The following is a 20,798-nucleotide window of genomic DNA, read 5'->3' on the forward strand; positions in this document are numbered from 1 at the left end:
AAATGACTGCATGGGGAGGCCTTACAGATAGCTGTGAAAAGAGGAGAAGCGAAAAGCAAAGGAGAAAAGGAAAGATATAAACATCTGAATGCAGAGTTCCAAAGAATAGCAAGAAGAGATAAGAAAGCCTTCTTCAGCAATCAGTGCAAAGAAATAGAGGAAAACAACAGAATGGGAAAGACTAGGGATCTCTTCAAGAAAATTAGAGATACCAAAGGAACATTTCATGCAAAGATGAGCTCGATAAAGGACAGAAATGGTATGGACCTAACAGAAGCAAAAGATATTAAGAAGAGATGGCAAAATACACAGAAGAACTGTACAAAAAAGATCTTCACGACCCAGATAATCACCATGGTGTGATCACTGACCTAGAGCTAGACATCCTGGAATGTGAAGTCAAGTGGGCCTTAGAAAGCATCACTACGAACAAAGCTAGTGGAGGTAATGGAATTCCAGTTGAGCTCTTCCAAATCCTGAAAGCTGATGCTGTAAAAGTGCTGCACTCAATATGCCAGCAAATTTGGAAAACTCAGCAGTGGCCACAGGACTGGCAAAGGTCAGTTTTCATTCCAATCCCAAAGAAAGGCAATGCCAAAGAATGCTCAAACTACCGCACAATTGCACTCATCTCACACGCTAGTAAAGTAATGCTCAAAATTCTCCAAGCCAGGCTTTAGCAATATGTGAACCGTGAACTTCCTGATGTTCAAGCTGGTTTTAGAAAAGACAGAGGAACCAGAGATCAAATTGCCAACATCCACTGGATCATGGAAAAAGCAAGAGAGTTCCAGAAAAACATCTATTTCTGCTTTATTGACTATGCCAAAGCCTTTGACTGTGGGGATCACAATAAACTGTGGAACATTCTGAAAGATAGGAATACCAGACCACCTGATCTGCCTCTTGAGAAATTTGTATGCAGGTCAGGAAGCAACAGTTAGAATTGGACATGGAACAGCAGACTGGTTCCAAATAGGAAAAGGAGTTTGTCAAGGCTGTATATTGTCACCCTGTTTATTTAACTTATATGCAGAGTACATCATGAGAAACGCTGGACTGGAAGAAGCACAAGCTGGAATCAAGATTGCTGGGAGAAATATCAATAACCTCAGATATGCAGATGACACCACCCTTATGGCAGAAAGTGAAGAGGAACTCAAGAGCCTCTTGATGAAAGTGAAAGTGGAGAGTGAAAAAGTTGGCTTAAAGCTCAACATTCAGAAAACGAAGATCATGGCATCCGGTCCCACCACTTCATGGGAAATAGATGGGGAAACAGTGGAAACAGTGTCAGACTTTATTTTTCTGGGCTCCAAAATCACTGCAGATGGTGACTGCAGCCATAAATTTAAAAGACGCTTACTCCTTGGATGGAAAGTTATGACCAACCTAGATAGCGTATTCAAAAGCAAAGACATTACTTTGCCAACAAAGATTCATCTAGTCAAGGCTATGGTTTTTCCTGTGGTCATGTATGGATGTGAGAGTTGGACTGTGAAGAAGACTGAGCGCCGAAGAATTGATGCTTTTGAACTGTGGTATTGGAGAAGACTCTTGAGAGTCCCTTGGACTGCAAGGAGATCCAACCAGTCCATTCTGAAGGAGATCAGCCCTGGGATTTCTTTGGAGGGAATGATGCTAAGGCTAGAACTCCAGTACTTTGGCCACCTCATGTGAAGAGTTGACTCATTGGAAAAGACTGTGATGCTGGGAGGGATTGGGGGCAGGAGGAGAAGGGGACAACAGAGGATGAGATGGCTGGATGGCATCACTAATTCGATGGACAAGAGTCTCAGTGAACTCAGTGAGTTGGTGATGGACAGGGAGGCTTGGCATGCTGCGATTCATGGGGTCGCAAAGAGTCGGACACGACTGAGTGACTGATCTGATCTGATTATTATTATTTTTTACTTTACCATATTGTATTGGTTTTGCCATACATCAGCATGCATGCGCCACGGGTGTACATGTGTTCCCCATCCTGAACCCCCCTCCCATCTCCCTCCCCATACCATCCCTCTGGGTCATCCCAGTGCACCAGCCCCAAGCTTCCTGTATCCTGTATTGAACCTGGACTGGCAATTCATTTCTTATATGATATTATACATGTTTTAATACCATTCTCCCAAATCATCCCCCGCCCACTGCCACAGAGTCCAAAAGACTGTTCTATACATCTGTGTCTTTTGCTGTCTCGCATACAGGGTTGTCGTTACCATCTTTCTAAATTCCATATATATGCGTTAGTATACTGTATTGGTGTTTTTCTTTCTGGCTTACTTCACTCTGTATAATAGGCTCCAGTTTCATCCACCTCATTAGAACTGATTTAAATGTATTCTTTTTAATGGCTGAGTAATAATCCATTGTGTATATGTACCACAGCTTTCTTATCCATTCATCTGCTGATGGACATCTAGGTTGCTTCCACGTCCTGGCTATTATAAACAGTGCTGCGATGAACTTTGGGGTACATGTGTCTCTTTCAGTTCTGGTTTCCTTGGTATGTATGCCCAGCAATGGGATTCCTGGGTTGTATGGCAGTTCTATTTCCAGTTTTTTAAGGAATCTCCACACTGTTATCCATAGTGGTTGTACTAGTTTGCATTCCCATGTAAGATTGTTCCCTTTTCTCCATACCCTCTCCAGCATTTATTGCTTATAGACTTTTGGATTGCAGCCATTCTGACTGGTGTGAAACGGTACTTCATTGTGGTTTTGATTTGCATTTCTCTGATAATGAGTGATCTTGAGCATCTTTTCATGTGTTTGTTAGCCATCTCTATGTCTTCTTTGGAGAAATGTCTATTTATTTCTTTGGCCCATTTTTTGATTGGGTCGTTTATTTTTCTGGAATTGAGCTGCAGGAGTTGCTTGTATATTTTTGAGATTAGTTGTTTGTCAGTTGCTTCATTTGCTATTATTTTCTCCCATTCTGAAGGCTGTCTTTTCACCTTGCTTATAGTTTCTTTAGTTGTGCAGAAGCTTTTAGTTTTAATTAGATCCCATTTGTTTATTTTTCCTTTTATTTCCAATATTCTGGGAGGTGGGTCATAGAGGATCCTGCTGTGATGTATGTCGGAGAGTGTTTTGCCTATGTTCTCCTCTAGGAGTTTTATAGTTTCTGGTCTTATGTTTAGATCTTTAATCCATTTTGAGTTTATTTTTGTGTATGGTGTTAGAAAGTGTTCTAGTTTCATTCTTTTACAAGTGGTTGACCAGTTTTCCCAGCACCACTTGTTAAAAGAGATTGTCTTTTCTCCACTGTATATTCTTGCCTCCTTTGTCAAAGATAAGGTGTCCATAGGTGCGTGGGTTTATCTCTGGGCTTTCAATTTTGTTTCATTGATCTATATTTCTGTCTTTGTGCCAGTACCATACTGTCTTGATGACTGTGGCTTTGTAGTAGAGCCTGAAAGGAGGCTTTTTAGTTCCTCTTCACTTTCTGCTATAAGGGTGGTGTCATCTGCATATCTGAGGTTATTGATATTTCTCCCGGCAGTCTTGAGATCAGCTTGTGCTTCTTCCAGCCCAGCGTTTCTCTTGATGTACTCTGCATATAAGTTAAATAAGCAGGGTGACAATATACAGCCTTGACGTACTCCTTTTCCTATTTGGAACCCGTCTGTTCCATGTCATGTTCTAACTGTTGCTTCCTGACCTGCATATAGGTTTCTTAAGAGGCAGGTCAGGTGGTCTGGTATTCCCATCTCTTTCAGAATTTCCCCAGTTTATTGTGATCCCCACAGTCAAAGGCTTTGGCATAGTCAATAAAGCAGAAATAGATGTTTTTCTGGAACTCTTTGCTTTTTTGATGATCCAGCGGATGTTGGCAATTTGATCTGTGGTTCCTCTGCCTTTTCTAAAACCAGCTTGAACATCAGGAAGTTCATGGTTCACATATTGCTGAAGCCTGGCTTGGAGAATTTTGAGCATTACTTTACTAGCAGGTGAGATGAGTGCAATTGTGCGGTAGTTTGAGCATTCTTTGGCATTGCCTTTCTTTGGGATTGGAATGAAAACTGACCTTTTCCAGTCCTGTGGCCACTGCTGAGTTTTCCAAATTTGCTGGCATATTGAGTGCAGCACTTTCAAAGCATCATCTTTCAGGATTGGAAATAGCTCAACTGGAATTCTATCAGCTCCACTAGCTTTGTTCGTAGTGATGCTTTCTAAGGCCCGCTTGACTTCACATTCCAGGATGTCTGGCTCTAGATGAGTGATCACACCATCGTGATTATCTTGGTCGTGAAGCCTTTTTTGTACAGTTCTGTGTATTCTTGCCACCTCTTCTTAATATCTTCTGCTTCTGTTAAGTCCATACCTGTCCTTTATTGAGCCCATCTTTGCATGAAATGTTCCTTTGGTATCTCTAATTTTCTTGAAGAGATCTCTAGTCTTTCCCATTCTGTTGTTTTCCTCTATTTCTTTGTATTGATCATTGAGGAAGGCTTTCTTATCTCTTCTTGCTATTCTTATAACTCTGCATTCAGATGCTTATATCTTTCCTTTTCTCCTTTGCTTTTCGCATCTCTTCTTTTCACAGCTATTTGTAAGGCCTCCTCTGACAGCCATTTTGCTTTTTTACATTTTAACTTTGTTAGTTGTATACATTTAGCATTCAGCTTTTTTTACATTAACATTTAATTTGCAGTCAGAGAACATGGTTGATTTAGACCTATATTTTGAAATTTATAGAAACTGGCATTGTGGCCTGTTCTGTGATAAATTTGTAAATGTTTCATGTGTGCTTGAAAAGCATGTGACTTTAATTTTTAATGTAGAATTTTATATGTGACCATGATATTGTGTTGTTCAGTTGCTATGCCGTGTTCAGCTCTTTGCAACCCATGTACTGCAGCATGCAAAGCTTCCCTGTCCTTCACTGTTTCCTGGAGTTTGCTCAAAATTGTGTTCATTGAATCCCACTATCTCATCCTCTGTCGTCCCCTTCTCCTCCTGCCTTCAATCTTTCCCAGCATCAAGGTCTTTTCTAATGAGTCAAGTCTTCGCATCAGGTGGTCAAATATTGGATCTTCAGCTTCAAAATCAGTCCTTCCAGTGAATATTCAGGGTTGATTGGTTGGATCTCTTTGCTGTCCTAGGAGCTTCAAGAGTCTTCTTCAGTACCACAGTTAGAAAGCATTAATTTCTTCGGCCCTCAGCTTTCTTTATAGTCCAACTTTTATGTCTGTACATGACTGCTGGAAAAACCATCTTTGACTATCTGGATCTTTGTTGGCAAGTGATGTCTCTGCTTTTTAATGTGCTGTCTAGGTTTATCATATCTTTTCTTCCAAGGAGCAAGCGTCTTTTAATTTCATGGCTGCAGTCACTATCCACAATGATTTTGGAGCCCAAGAAAATGAAATCTTGTCACTGTTTCCACATTCCCCCCGTCTATTCGCCATGAAGTCATGGGACTGAATGCCATGAACTTCGTATTTTGAATGTTGAGTTTTAAGCCAGCTTTTTTCACTTTCCTTCATCAAGAGGTTCTTCAGTTCCTCTTCACTTTCTGCCATTATAGTGTTATCATCTGCATTATCTGAGGTTGTTGATATTTCTCCCAGTGATCTTGATTCTAGCTTTGAGTCATCCAGTGCAGCGTTTTGCATGATGTACTCCGCACATAATTTGGATAAGCAGGGTGACTGTATGCAGCATTGACATACTCCTTTCCCAATTTTGAACCAGTTCCATGTCAAGTTCTAACTGTTGTTTCTTGTTCTGCTTCAGGTTTCTCAGGAGACAGGTAAAGGTGATCTGGTATTCCCATCTCCTTCAGAATTTTCCACCGTTTGTTTTGATCCACACAGTTAAAGGTTTTAGCATAGTCAATGAAATAGATTGTGTTTTGGAATTCCCTTGTTTTTACTATGATCCAGCAGATTTTGGCAATTTGGTCTCTGGTTCCTCTGTGTTTTCTAAATCCAGCTTGTACATCTGCAAGTTCTTGGTTCATGTACTGCTGAAGCCTAGCCTGAAGGATTTTGATCATAATTTTGCTAGCATGTGAAATGAGTGAAATTGTATGGTTATTTGAACATTGTTTGGCATTGCCTTTTTTTGAGACTGAAATGAAAACACTTTTTCCAGACCTGTGGCCATTTCTGACTTAAGGCTCACCATTAGATTAAGACTGTTAGTTGTGCTGTTCAAATTATCTCTATTGTTTGGTGCTTGACTTATAAAATAGTGAGACAGATGTATTGAAGTCATTATGTCCTTATAGTTCTATCATTTTCTTTTTTTTTCTTTTAATTTTATTTTTAAACTTTACAATATTGTATTAGTTTTTCCAAATATCGAAATGAATCCGCCACAGGTATACCTGTGTTCCCCATCCTGAACCGTCCTCCCTCCTCCCTCCCCATACCCTCCCTCTGGGTCGCCCCAGCGCACCAGCCCCAAGCATACAGCATCGTGCATCGAACCTGGACTGGCGACTCGTTTCATACAGGATATTATACATGTTTCAATGCCATTCTCCCAAATCTCCCCACCCTCTCCCTCTCCCACAGAGTTGGGTATATATATATTAAATTATTATTTCTTCCTGGTAAAGTGAACTTATTATGTATGTAGTAATCTTTTCTACCTTGACATTACTTTTTATAGTAGTCTGTTTTATCTGATATTAATGTAGCTATGCCATTTTTCATTTGATAACTGTTTGCACAGTATCCTTTTGCCTGAAATCCTTTCCTTGTTCTCATACTTTAGGTATGTCTGAAACAGTTTCTTTTTCTCTCCGTTGGTCAGTTTAGTCTCTTTAATTTATTATTATCATGGCTATTTTTGGATTTGTTTTCCAACTTTTTTTGGGAGCAGGGGGGCTTCCCTGATAGCTCAGTTGGTAAAGAATCTGCCTGCAATCCGGGAGACCCTGGTTCGATTCCTGGTTTGGGAAGATCCCCTGGAGAAGGAATGGGCTACCATTCCAGTATTCTGGCCTGGAGAATTCCATGGACTGTATAAGTCCATGGGGTTGCAAAGAGTCAGACATGACTGAGAACCTTTACCTTTCACTTTTCACTTTCCAACTTTTTACTTCTAATTTTCCTGTTATACCATTTTTTTTAAACTTTCCTGTCATTTTTAGGACTAAGATTTTGATCCTTTTTTTTTTTTTCTTTTCCATTTTTTTGGTCCACTGGGTTGGAAGATATGTAGCACATCTGTATGATACATGCATGTGTTTTATATGTGGTGCACACGTGTTATGTATGATGTGTGTGACGTATGTGTGATGTGTATATATATGTATGCCACGCAGCATGTGGGATATTAGCTCCCTGACCAGGGACTGAACCCAGGCTCTTGACAGTGAAAACGCAGAGTCCTAACCACTAGACTGCCAGGGAATTCCCTTCAATGTTTTCATTCTAAGTTTATTCATTTCTTTAGAACTGTTTGCCGTGTTGGACATTATCTGATTATATATACAAGCGTAGCATTTACTGTCACTTTTTATCTTCTAACTTGAAATTTGTGCACTTTAAGCTTTTTTTCTGTTTTACATCATTTCCTACAGTGGTAGGTACCCTGATCTTTGACCTAAATTGTAACAGTACAAGCTACATTTCTTGAGATCTAGATTTCACAATTATTCTTTATCAGGATGGGTAAGCCAAATAAACATTAAGCAGTAAATTAGACCATATTGTAGAGCAAACTTTTTTTAAGTTCACTTTGGTTATTTTTGGTTGTGCTCAGTCTTTGTTGCTATGTGAGGACTTTCTTTGCTTGCTGCAAGCAGGGGCTGCCCTTTGTCCCAGCCTGCAGGCTTCTTCATTATGGGGACTTCTCTCGTTATGGAGCACAGGGTCTGGATGCACAGGCTTCGGTACTTGCAACTCATGGGCTCAGGGGTTGTGTGGTGTGTGGCTCTAGGGCAAGTGGGCTTTAGTAGTTGCAGCACGTAGGCTCAGTAGTCGTGGCTTGCACGCTCTAGAGTGCCAGATCAGAAGTTGTGGTGCAGGGGCTTAGTTGCTCAGCTAGCATGTGGAATCCTTCCAGACCGGGAATTGTACCCATGTTCCCTGCATTGGCAGGCTGATTCCTATCCACTGTGCTACCAGGGAAGTCCCTAGAGCAAACTTTTAAGTGAAATGAACACTTATGATTTGGTACCATCTTCACTAATTCTTAATTATTATCATCCCATTACTCATTCAGCTTTAATTTTGGCCATACTGCTTTTTAAAAATGATTTGAGCTTCTGATTCTTGCTGTGTTGTATAGTTTCTTTTTCCATTTATAGCTCCTAAGGCCTCTGCTTTATCAGCAAGGTTATTTCTGTTCCTTCTGCTACCTGATACTCTACTTATTCTTTTTTTTTTTTTTTTTTTTAGTTTATTTTATTGAAGTATAGTTGATTTACAATGTTGCATTAGTTTCTAGATACTCTACTTTCTTAGCAAGAGATTTTTCTTTTCGGTTTCTTGCTATTCACGTATTTTTAACTGATTAAGAGTCCTTTTTTCTTCTACTTTAGAAAAAAGAGAATTGCAGTCATATTAATTGTTTCATTTGAGAGCATTTGAACTCTCAACCCTTCCCATTTATCATTTGCCAATCAGAAAGAGATAATCAGAGTAAACTGAACATGTCAGCTTTCTCTGTGGAAGTTTCTAATTATGTCTAGCTTAAATTTTTGGATCCCCCCCTTTTTTTTAATATGTGTAACATAGGATAAAATTTTTAAAACACTTTCTAAATAGCCTATAGAATTTTATAAAATACCATTTTATGGAAAAGAAAACTTTATGTTATAAGACTACATAATTGTTATAGAATTGTTTTAGAAAGTGCTATTAACAGTTTAGTGTCTGTTTTTCTAGATTCTTTCTAGGTATATATAAGTTTTTCCTCTATGAATTATTTTGTAACCTATATTATAGATACTTTAAGATAATACTGATATTTTCCATATTCTTGCTTATGGATCTTATCATTTTTAATGACATAAGTATTATTTAATGACATAAGTATTCCAGTGTACAGATGTGCCATAATTTATTTAACCTATCCTTTCTGTGTATAAAACACTTAGATTATTGCAGTGTTTCTCAAACTGCTGTGGTGAATATATATGTGTATGTGTATATATATATTGTGAAAAAACATGGATATTTGCATATGTCTTTTATAGCATGCATTTATTAAAAGATAAGATCGCTACATCAAAACAAATACATATTTTAGGTTTTAATGGATATTATTTAATTTCTCCTCAAAAATATATTGTACTGGAACAGTAATATACTGCCAGTGGGATTATAAACTGCTGTAACCACTTTGGAAAGTTGTTTGAGAGTATCTATTAAGATAAACATATGTATATACTGTGGTCCAGCATATCTACTTCTAAATATATGCTCAAGAGAAATACGTACATATATTCATCAGAGCACTATTTTTGTCATCAAATCCTGTAAACAACCCAGTGTCTACCAACAGTTGTATGGATACATAAATTATAATGTATTTATGTAAAGTAGTATTGTACAGCAAAGAGAATGAATGAACTACAGCTAAATACAGCAACATGGATGAATCTGACAAATATAATGTTGAGCTAAAGAAGCTAGACACAAAATACATCATATGATTTTGTTTAATTAATGAAACAGGCAAAAATTAACCTATCATGTTAGAAGTCAGAATAGTGCAGCATAATAATAGAAATGGAGAATGGGAGGCTTCTGAATTCTATTTATTCTCTATTTCTCAATACTTGTGCTGGTTACATGGGCCTATTTTGCATGCAGTGAGCTACACCTTTCTGACTTACACCTTCCTGTATATGTTTCTACATAAGTGAAAATTTACAGCCAAAGACTGCTTTTTTTTTAAAATATATAAAACCTTCAAACTCCTACCAGTAGTGCCTGTTTTCCTGTGCTCTTGCCACTCTGATAGATGTAAAAAAAATTTTAATATGATAGATATACAAAAAGATGAATTTGTTTTATTATTAGTGAGGCTAAGCATCTTTTTGCATATTTATTAACAGTCTCTTTCTTCTGTAATTTCTTTGTTCATGTCATTATTTTTCTATTATAGTACTTATTTTTCATACTGATTTGTAGACACTTGATATATTTTGGATTTTTGTCTATTATATTGCAGAATATAATGTTTTAAATAACAAGTTCAAACTAACAGTTATTTAGGGGAGAGTTTCTTCTAGTAATGAAATCAGTCTTAAAGAGGGTCCATTGTTCTTCACTCTCTAGCTCTGTGACCCAACTGGGTTCTTAGGAAAGTAAAAATCAGCCTCATTAGTGCCATTCTGTACTCTAATATGAAGTTCATGTAGAATAGATTCTATTAGAAGATCCTTGTTTTATTCATAGATATCAATATTCTTTCCTTAACTAGTTTATTCTTTGCTGAGAACAAAATCTCCTTTAAACAAAATCTCAAGACATCCACTGCAATTATATGTTACCTTTAGTTTCTTTTTTTGGTTTCTGTTTATGCCTTTGTATTTCCTAAATATGGAGAGGACATATAATATTGAGTAGGTTTTGTTTTATGTATAGTAAATTGCATATTAATTTTGTCTGTATTATATTCTTATAAAATAGCCGTTTAAATAGTGTGCCGCATGCTATTTCCTTTACTGTCAACCAGTACCAAATTTCTAAATGATCTCTTAACTAAAACATTTTGTTTTAGTAACTCAACTAGTTTGATGTAGTCTTACTGTTTTGTCTGCCTTTTTATGCTTTTGATTGGGGATGCCTTATTGAGATAATGTTGAGTTTAAATAATTTCTAGATTTCACTTGACTTTAATGTTGCTCACTTTCATTCTGTAGTGGCCTGTGAATGTTTTATATTTATTTCTGTATTTTTCTTTTAATATGTAATTCATAGACGCTCTGCTGTTGCCCGCATTCAGGAGTTCTTCAGGCGGAGAAAAGAAAGGAAAGAAATGGAGGAATTGGATACTTTGAACATTAGAAGGCCACTAGTAAAGATGGTTTATAAGGGCCATCGCAACTCAAGGACAATGGTACCATATACTGATGACATTGTTTGGAAGAACTGCAGTTTCATAATATGAATTTTTTTCCATAATGGTTGTTTTTATATATGCCAGTGTGATTCTACTATATTCTATGTAATTATCTCTGTACATAGCATTTATTGCACCTTCCCAGTTATCTCTTTACTCAAATATAGTTCTTTTTGTCCTATAATATGTTGTGAAAGAGCATTATTTTTTATAAGAAAACTCTACCCTACTGAGGAACTATTATAGAACTTTAAAAATGTTAGCTTATATAGGTAACCATTGCTTCTTTTTTGCTCTCTCATACTTGCTATCTACTTTCCTAGTAGATTTTTTTTTAGTTCATATTAGTTTCTTTTGTTGGTTGTACAGAGAAAGATTTGGATATATGAAATCCAGGTTCATTACAAAATATAGTCAGATTAATTATAACTTTTTAAAAGATTGATAAAGATTTGTTTTAGTCACCTTGTCTTTCTAAACTTCAATTTCCTCATCTATGAAGTAAAAACAGACCAGATGATATCTAAGATCTTTTCAAGTGTTTATAACCCAGAAGTCTATCTACATAATGCAATTTTAACTATTTACTGAGAAAATCTTGTGAGATGATTAACAGCTGTCACTCTGAACCATTCATATCTGAAAGTGTTCTCATATATTCATTGAGTTTTCAAAAAGTATCTACAGAATCAATTTCAATCTACTTTCTTTAGGGTAGAGGGAAAAAGTAACTTTGGGATGAGGAAATAATTAGCTCTTTTTATAGATATCATGTAGTAGCAATTTACTTATTTTACAAGGACTACTCATTATTAATAGAAGCAATCAATTTGTATTTCTTGTGTTTTTATGGTTAAAATTTTGGATGGAAATAACTGGGGATAGGAATGGAAAAAAATAGAAGACAAATAAATAGAATAGTAGCTCCAAGTAACAAGAAAATTGGCTCCCCTCCTTTGCTTTGCCAAAAATATCAAAGTCGCAGCTGCACATAATATGATTTCAAAAATTCTGATCTGAAATACAAAGATTTTTGATGGTTCATTTTGTGCATCTGCTGAAAAACTCCATCATAATCATCTTAACATGTCCTTTGTTTCATTGCTTCATGAAAGTAAATATGTGTTTATATCTTTCCTTCTTGATTGTGAGAACTTCTGATAGCTAATAAAAAGGTTGGTAATTTTGTTCTTTGGCATAAAGCAAAATACTGGGGGGAGCAATTCATTTTTTTCTATGAATTGTTTATATTATCTTTTAAAGCGACAATGGAACCAGTTTTGGAAAGTTCAGTGACATCTGTATATAAATTTTCATTATATTGTCCATAACCCAGAAATCTCATTCATTCATTTAGCAGTTATTAACTCAGCACCTACTGTGTGCCCAGGTACTGTTTCAAGCACTATAAATATAATATCGAACAAAATAAAATACTTATCTTCATCATGGGGGACTTTATTTTCTTCCATTTTATCCCTACTAATAAATCTCTGTCATGGTCAATATACTGGAAGACAAAGACTCTCTTCAATTTTTTATTTTCTAAGCCAATTAATTTTTTAAACTTGAGAATAGAAAAATCTTTTTTTAATAACTTTGATTTGAAATCTCTTATAATTTTCTGTTTTTCTTAACCCTTAGATAAAAGAAGCCAATTTCTGGGGTGCCAACTTTGTAATGAGTGGTTCTGACTGCGGCCATATCTTCATCTGGGATCGTCACACTGCTGAGCATTTAATGCTTCTGGAGGCTGATAATCATGTGGTAAACTGCCTGCAGCCCCACCCGTTTGACCCAAGTAAGATGACCTTTTATAAGGCAAGGGTTCAAAATCATTAGTATGATTAATCAGCTTCAACTTTTTTCTAGTTGTAAGAATAATCCAAATTATCCTAGTAGGCAGCTACTAGGGTCAAGTATTGCTCTTCTTGGGTTTAAAACAAAAAAAGTTTACAACCTGTTTTTGGCTGAAAATAGAGGGAAATAGATTAACAAGTTTATTCTCCTAATAGTTCTTCTTAGTTTTATCAGCTATAAGAGCTTCAGTTGATTGGACTTTTCCCTGCTTAACCAAATTGAACTTCCGTGCCTGTTAGTCTTTACATATCAGAATTAATTTACCAGAACAAAGGAGCAATGACTTGTTCTTACCTTCCATTTGACATTCCCATGTTTCTCATAAAAAAACAGTAAATAGGAAAAAAATTTGAGTGATTTCAAGATGGTCTTAAAATTGTATTATAGGGTAACTTTTAGGAAATCTTCAAAACAGTATTCTCGGTTAACAGTTAAACGTATCAGTACAATGTCCATTCTAACTCAGTTTTGCTGAACATATACATCCATGCACATATACATTACACATTTAAGTGAATTAATGACGTTTCTAAGCTTTATATTAATGTGAACTATTTTTTCTAGTTCTCGCCTCATCTGGCATAGATTATGACATAAAAATCTGGTCACCACTAGAGGAATCAAGGATTTTTAACCGAAAACTTGCTGATGAAGTAAGATTTTTGTTATATTTATTATAGAACATATTTCACTTTGTTCCTGAAATGCTTAATAATTTTATTTATTTATGTATATATTTTTTGGTTGTGCTGTGCCTTCACTGCTGTGTGGGCTTTCTCTAGTTGCACCAAATGGGAGTTACTCTGTAGTTGTGGTGTGTGGGCTTCTCATTGCAGTGGCTCCTCTTGCTGCAGAGCTTGAGCTCTAGGCACGTGGACTTCAGTAGCTGTGGCATGAGGGCCCAGCGGTTGCAGCTCTTGGGCTCTAGCGCTCAGGCTCAATAGTTGTGGCACAAAGGGTTAGTGGCTCCACGGCATGTGGGACCTTCCCGGTCAGAGATCAAACCCATGTCTCTTTCATTGGCAGGCAGATTGTTTATCATTGAGCCATCAGGGAGGCCCCTGAAATGCTGTTTTAAGAAGAATCAAAGCAAGTTAATTCACTTAATGAGGTCAAATTTTAAGAAAAAGAAAAGAATAAAACATGCCCACAATACTAGAGAGATAAAAACTGAAATACTGTTTTGATAATTAGAATGTTGATTATCAGTAGTAACAGATAAAGTTTATTATAGTCAATAGATTGACTATTTTGGCTTGATGCAATGAAGAATAATTAAAAAAAAAAAAAAAAAAGCCTGTGTCCTTTTAAGAAAGTAGTTTTACTGTAACTTTTCTCCATAATCATAGCCAAATGGGTAGCAGAACAAATGATCAGAGACTCTTTTACTTTATGATTTTATTTTAAGGTTTCCTCAGCTTCTGAAGCTGCTGTTGCATCAGTATTTTTGAAATTAAGTTCTCAGAAGCTGTAGGTTTTTTGCAGGATTCGAAGCAGGAAGATGTATGATATGAAAGCTAAACTCTGGGTATTTCCTCAGCTCCAAACAGAGTTTCCATTTATGGGTTTCATTTAAGATTTCATACAAGTATTTCTTATAAGGAAAATAAGGATCCATTGCGTTAATCAGCTACTAATGAATTACTGAGCTTCTGTGAGGAGGTGAGTGCAACTAAGGTTGATACTGCTACCTCTTACCCCTTCGTGGACCTCAGCCTTGTCATGGCAAAGGGGCTTCCATAACTCAATAAAGCTATGAGCCACATGCTGTGACAGCCACCCGAGAGAGAAAAAGAGTTCTGACAAAACGTGGTCCACTGGAGGAGGAAATGGCAAAGCACTCCACTGCTCTTGTTGCAAGAATCTTGAACAGGATGAAAAAGCAAAAGGATATGATACTGGAAGATGGGCCCCCATATCAGAAGATGCTACAGGGGAAGAGCAGAGGGCAATTACTAATAGCTCCAGAAAGAATGAAGTGGCCGAGCCAAAGAAGAAATGTCACTCAGTTGTGGATGTATCTGGTGGTGAAAATAAAGTCCAATGTTGTAAAGAACAGTATTGCATAGGAATGTTAGGTCCATGAATCAAGGTAAATTGGACTTGGTCAAGCAGGAGAGACAAGAATAAAAATCAACATCTTAGGAATCAGTGAATTAAAATGGACAGGAATGGGTGAATTTAATTCAGATGACCTTTGATTCTACTACTGTGGGCAAGAATCCCTTATAAGAAATGGAGTAGCCATCATAGTCAACAAGAGTCTGACATGCAGTACATGGGTACAATCTCAACAACGACAGAATGATCTTGGTTTGTCTCCAAGGCAAACCATTCTATATCACAGTAATCCAAGTCTGTACCCTAACCATTAATGCCAAAGAAGCTGAAGTTGAATGATTCTGTGAAGACCTACAAGACCTTCTAGAACTAACACCAAAAAAAGATGTCCTTTTCATCATAGGGGATTCAATTGCAAAAGTAGGAAGATACCTGGAGTAACATGCAAGTTTTGCCTTGGAATACAAAATGAAATAGGGCAAAGCCTAATAGAGTTTTGTCAAGAGAACACGCTGGTCACAAAGACACCTTTTTCCAACAACACAAGAGAACATTCTACATGTGAACATCACCAGGTGGTCTATAGTAAAATCAGATTGATATTTTTTTGCAGCTGAAAATGGAGAAGCTCTTGACAGTCAGCAAAAATAAGACCTGGAGCTGACTGTGGCTCAGATCATGAGCTCCTTATTGCAAAATTCAGGCTTAAGTTGAAGAAAGTAGGGAAAATAACTAGGCCTTTCAGGTATGACCTTAATCGAATCCCTTTTTATTATACAGTGGAGATGATGAATAGATTCAAGAGATTAGATCTGGTAGAGTGTGCGTAAAGAACTATGGACAGAGGTTTGTAACATACGAGAAGCAGTGACCAAAACCATCCCCAAGAAAAAGAAATTCAAGAAGGCAAAGTGGTTGCCTGAGGAGGCTTTACAAATAGCTGAGAAAACAGAAGTGAAGGGCCAGGGAGAAAGGGAAAGATATACCCAACTGAATGCAGAGTTCTAGAGAATAGCAAGGAGAGATAAGAAGGCCTTCTTAAATGAACAATGCAAAGATATAGAGGAAAACAATAGAATGGGACAGACTAGAGAACTCTTCAAGAAAATAGGAGATAACATGGGAACATTTCATGTAAGGATGGGCACAATAAAGAACAGAAACTGTAAGGACCTAACAGAAGCAGAAGATACTAAGAAGAGGTGGCAGGGATACACAGAAGAACTATACAAAAAGGTCTTAATGACCCAGATAACAACAATGATGTGGTCACTCACCTAGAGCCCCAGACATCCTGGAGTGTGAAGTTAAGTGGGCCTTAGAAAGCATCACTACAAACAAAGCTAGTGGAGGTGATGGAATTCCAACTCAGCTATTTAAAATCCTAAAATAGGATAATGGTGTTAAAGTGCTGCACTCAGTATGTAAGCAAATTTGGAAAATTTAGCAGTGGCCACAGGACTGGAAAAGATCAATCTTCATTCTAATCTCAGAGAAAGGCAATGTGAAAAAATGTTCAAACTACCTCACAATTGCACTCATTTCACATGCTAGTAAGGTTATGCTCAAAATCCTTCTAGCTAGGGTTCAGCAGTATGTGAACCAAGAACTTCCAGATGTACAAGCTGGATTTAGAAAAGGCAGAGAAATTAGAGATCAAACTGCCAACATTTGTTGAATCCCAGAAAAATCAAGGGAATTCCAAGAAAACATTTACTTCTGCTTCATTAACTGTGCTAAACTGTAGGTTGTTATGAATCACAACAAGTAGTGGAAAATTCTCAAAGAGATGGACCACCTTACCTGCCTCTGGGCTTTCCTGATGGTTCAATAGTAAAGGATCCACTTGCAGTGCAGGAGACCCAGGTTTGATAACCTGGGTTGGGAAGATACCCTGAGAAGGGAGTGGCAGCCCACTCCAGTATTCTTGCTTGGAGAATTCCATGGACAGAGGATCATGGTAGGCTATAGTCGAAGGGTTCACAAAAGTGATGGACACAACTGAGCAACTAACACTCACTTAGTACCTGTCTCCTGAGAAATCAACATGCGGGTCAAGAAGCAATAGTTAGGACCAGACATGGAACAACTGATGGGTTCAAAATCGGGAAAGGAATACATCAAGGCTTGCTTATTTAACTTATATTATATGCAGAGTTCATCATGTAAAATGCTGGGCAGGATGAAGCACAAGCTGGAATCAAGATTGCCAGGAGAAATAACAGCAGGTGTTACCCCTCTAATGGACGAAAGTAAAGAGGAAGTAACACTGGAGAAGGGAATGGCAAACCACTTCAGTTTTCTTGCCTTGAGAACCCCATAAACAGTATGAAAAGGCAAAAAGATAGGACACTGAAAGATGAACTCCCCAGGTCAGTAAGTGCCCAATATGCTACTGGAGATCAGTGGAGAAATAACTACAGAAAGAATGAAGAGACGGAGCCAAAGCAAAAACAACACCCAGTTGTGGATGTGACTAGTTATGGAAGTAAAGTCCTATGCTGTAAAGAGCAGCATTGCGTAGGAATCTGGAATGTTGGGCCCATGCTGCTACTGCTGCTGCTAAGTCCCTTCAGTCATGTCCGACTCTGTGCGACCCCATAGACGGCAGCCCACCAGGCTCCCCCATGCCTGGGATTCTCCAGGCAAGAATACTGGAGTGGGTTCATTTCCTTCTCCAATGCATGAAAGTGAAAAGTGAAAGTGAAGTCACTCAGTCGTATCCGACTCCTAGCAACCCCATGGACTGCAGCCTGGAAAGAGCTAATTGGAGTTTCTTTGCCTCACCGCTTCTTCCCACCGAGAGAGAAGAGGGGGTGATGCTGTGGGCTCCAGCTTCAGATATATGGCAGTACCAGCTGCCCCCTACCCACCCTGTCCCCACTTTCTCCACTCTGCCGATTGATGCCTGCTCCTCAAAGCTTACTGATCACAAAAGGACAGCCCCCACCCACTGTGGCTCAATTCTGGGCCCATGAATCAAGACAAATTGGAAGTGGTCAGGCAGGAGATGACAAGAGTGAACATTGACATTCTAGGAATCAGTGAACTAAAATGGACTGGAATGGGTGAATATAACTCAGATGACCATTATATCTACTACTGTGGGCAGGAATCCCTTAGAAGAAATGGAGTAGCCATCATAGTCAACAAAAGAGTCTGAAATGCAGTATTTGGATGCAATCTCAAAAACAACAGAATGATCTCTGTTCGTTTCCAAGGCAAACCATTCAATATCACAGTAATCCAAGTCTATGCTGCAACCAGTAATGCTGAAGAAGCTGAAGTTGAATGGTTCTGTAAAGACCTACATGACCTTCCACAACTAACACCCCAAAGTGTCCTTTTCATTATAGGGGACTGGAATGCAAAAGTAGGAAGTCAACAGATACCTGGAGTAACAGGCAGATTTGGCCTTGGAGTACAGAATGAAGCAGGGCAAAGGCTTCTGAAAACAGAGATTTGCCAAGAGAATGCACTGATCATAGCAAACACCCTCTTCCAACAACACAAGAGACAATTCTACACATAAACATCACCAGATGGTCAATTCTGAAATCAGACTGATTATATTCTTTGCAGCCAAAGATGGAGAAGCTCTATGCAGTCAGCAAAAACAGGACCGGGAGCTGACTGTGGCTCAGATCACGAACTCCTTATTGCCAAATTCAGACTCATATTGAAGAAAGTAGGGAAAACCACCAGACCATTCAGGTATGACCTAAATCAAATCCCTTACGAATATGTAGTGAAAGCGAGAAGTAGATTCAAGGGATTAGATCTGATAGAGTGCGTGGTGAATGATTTACAGAAATTCATGGCATTGTACAGGTGGCGGTGATCAAGACCATCCCCAAGAAAAGGAAATGCAAAAAGGCAAAATGATTGTCTGAGGAGGTCTTACAAATAGCTGAAAAAAGAAGAGAAGCTAAAGGCAAAGGAGAAAAGGAAAGAAAGCCTTCCTCTGTGATTAGTGCAGAGAAATAGAGGAAAACAATAGAATGGGAAAGACTAGAGATCTCACCTTGTTTATTTAACTTACATTCAGAGTTCCTCATGCAAAAAGCTGGGCTGGATGACTCACAAACTGGAATTAAGAATGCCAGGAGAAATAACCTCAGATAGGCAGGTGACACCACTCTTATGGAGGAAAGTAAACTTTCCTCCATTAGGTAAAGTGAAAGTGTTAGTTGCTCAGTTGTGTCCCCTCCTCCATGGACTGTATAGTCTGTCATGCTTCTATGTCCATGGAATTCTCCAGGCACAAATCTGTTATGTATCACAACAAACTGTGGAAAATTCTTACAGAGATGGGAATACCAAACCACCTGACATGCCTCCTGAGAAATCTGTATGCAGATCAAGAAACAACAGGTAGAACTGGACATGGAACAACCTACTGGTTCCAGATCAGGAAAGGAGTTTGTCAAGGATGTATATTGTCACCCTGCTTATTTAACTTATATGCAGAGTGCATCATGTGAAATGCCGGGCTGGATGAAACACAAGCTGGAATCAAGATTGCCGGGAGAAATATCAATAACCTCAGATATGCAGGTGACACCAGTCTTATGGCAGAAAGCAAAGAAGAACTAAAGAGCCTCTTGATGAAAGTGAAAGAGGAGAATGAAAAAGCAGGCTTAAAGCTCAACATTCAGAAAACTAAGATCATGGCATCCAGTCCCATCACTTCATGGCAAATAGATGGGCAAATAATGGATCAGTGACAGACTTTATTTTCTTGGGCTCAGAAATCACTGCAGATGGTCACTGCAACCATGAAATTAAAAGATGCTTGCTCCTTGGAAGAAAAGCTATGACCAACCTAGACACCACATTAAAACGCAGAGACATTACTCTGCCTACAAAGGTCCGTCTGGTCAAAGCTATGGTTTTTCTAGTAGTCATGTATGGATGTGAGAGTTGGACTATAAAGAAAGCTGAGCTTTGAAGAATTGATGCTTTTGAACTGTGATGTTGGAAAAGACTCTTGAGAGTCCCTTGGACTGCAAGGAGATCCAACCAGTCAATCCTAAAGGAAATCAGTCCTGAATGTTCATTGGAAGTACTGATGCTGAGGCTGAAACTCCAATACTTTGGCCACCTGATGTGAAGAACTGACTCATTGGAAAAGACCCTGATGCTTGGAAAGATTGAATGCGGGAGGAGAAGGGATGACAGAGGATGAAAAGATTGGATGGCATCACCGACTCCTTGGACATGAGTTTGAATAAGCCTGGCATGTTGCAGTCCATGGGGTTGCAAAGAATCAGAAATGACTGAGTGACTGAACTGAACTGAAAGAGGAACTAAAGAGCCTGTTGATGAGGATAAAAGAGGAGAATGAAAAAGCTGGCTTAAAACTCAGCATTCAAAAAACATCATGGCGTCCAGTCCCATCATTTCATGGCAGCTTGATGGAGAAAAGTGGAAGCAGTGACAAATTTTATTTCCTTTGGCTCCAAAATCACTGTGGACAGTGACTGCAGCCATAAAATTACAAGGTGCTTGCTCCTTGGAAAGAAAGCAGTAACAAACCTAGACAGTGTATTAAAAAGTAGAGACATCACTTTGCTGGCAAAGGTCTGTATAATCCGAGCTATGGTTTTTCCAGTTGTCATGTACTGATATGAGTGTTGAACCATAAAGAAGGCTGAGCACCAAAGAAGTAACGCTTTTCAACTGTGGTGTTAGAGAAGACTCTTGAGAGTCCCTTGGACTGCAAGGAAATCAAACCAGTCAACCCTTAAGGATATCAGTCCTGACTATTCACTGGAAGGACTGATATTGAAGCTGAAACTCCAGTACTTTGGCCACTTGAGGTGAAGAGCTGACTCATTGGA

At 38.3% G+C, this 20,798-nt stretch overlaps 2 protein-coding genes across 10 annotated transcripts in view; one reads left to right on the plus strand and one right to left on the minus strand.

Annotated features, from left to right (window-relative positions):
- Nucleotides 1-20,798, plus strand: part of DCAF6 (DDB1 and CUL4 associated factor 6) — a 184,353-nt gene that overhangs the window by 147,641 nt on the left and 15,914 nt on the right. For all 9 annotated transcript variants that reach the window (XM_070366876.1, XM_005896961.2, XM_070366886.1 and 6 more), the window contains 3 exons: nucleotides 10,893-11,031; nucleotides 12,679-12,835; nucleotides 13,459-13,547. In XM_070366876.1, the coding sequence (XP_070222977.1) occupies nucleotides 10,893-11,031; nucleotides 12,679-12,835; nucleotides 13,459-13,547 (385 nt within the window). The remainder of the gene's footprint in view (nucleotides 1-10,892; nucleotides 11,032-12,678; nucleotides 12,836-13,458; nucleotides 13,548-20,798) is intronic.
- GPR161 (G protein-coupled receptor 161) overlaps nucleotides 13,873-20,798 on the minus strand; it is an 83,937-nt gene continuing 77,011 nt past the window's right edge. Inside the window, exon 6 of the mRNA XM_070366900.1 lies at nucleotides 13,873-13,963. Within this exon, the coding sequence (XP_070223001.1) occupies nucleotides 13,944-13,963 (20 nt within the window). The 3' untranslated portion in view covers nucleotides 13,873-13,943. The remainder of the gene's footprint in view (nucleotides 13,964-20,798) is intronic.

This window comes from Bos mutus, chromosome 3 (assembly GCF_027580195.1).
Source record: "Bos mutus isolate GX-2022 chromosome 3, NWIPB_WYAK_1.1, whole genome shotgun sequence".
Lineage (NCBI taxonomy): Eukaryota > Metazoa > Chordata > Mammalia > Artiodactyla > Bovidae > Bos > Bos mutus.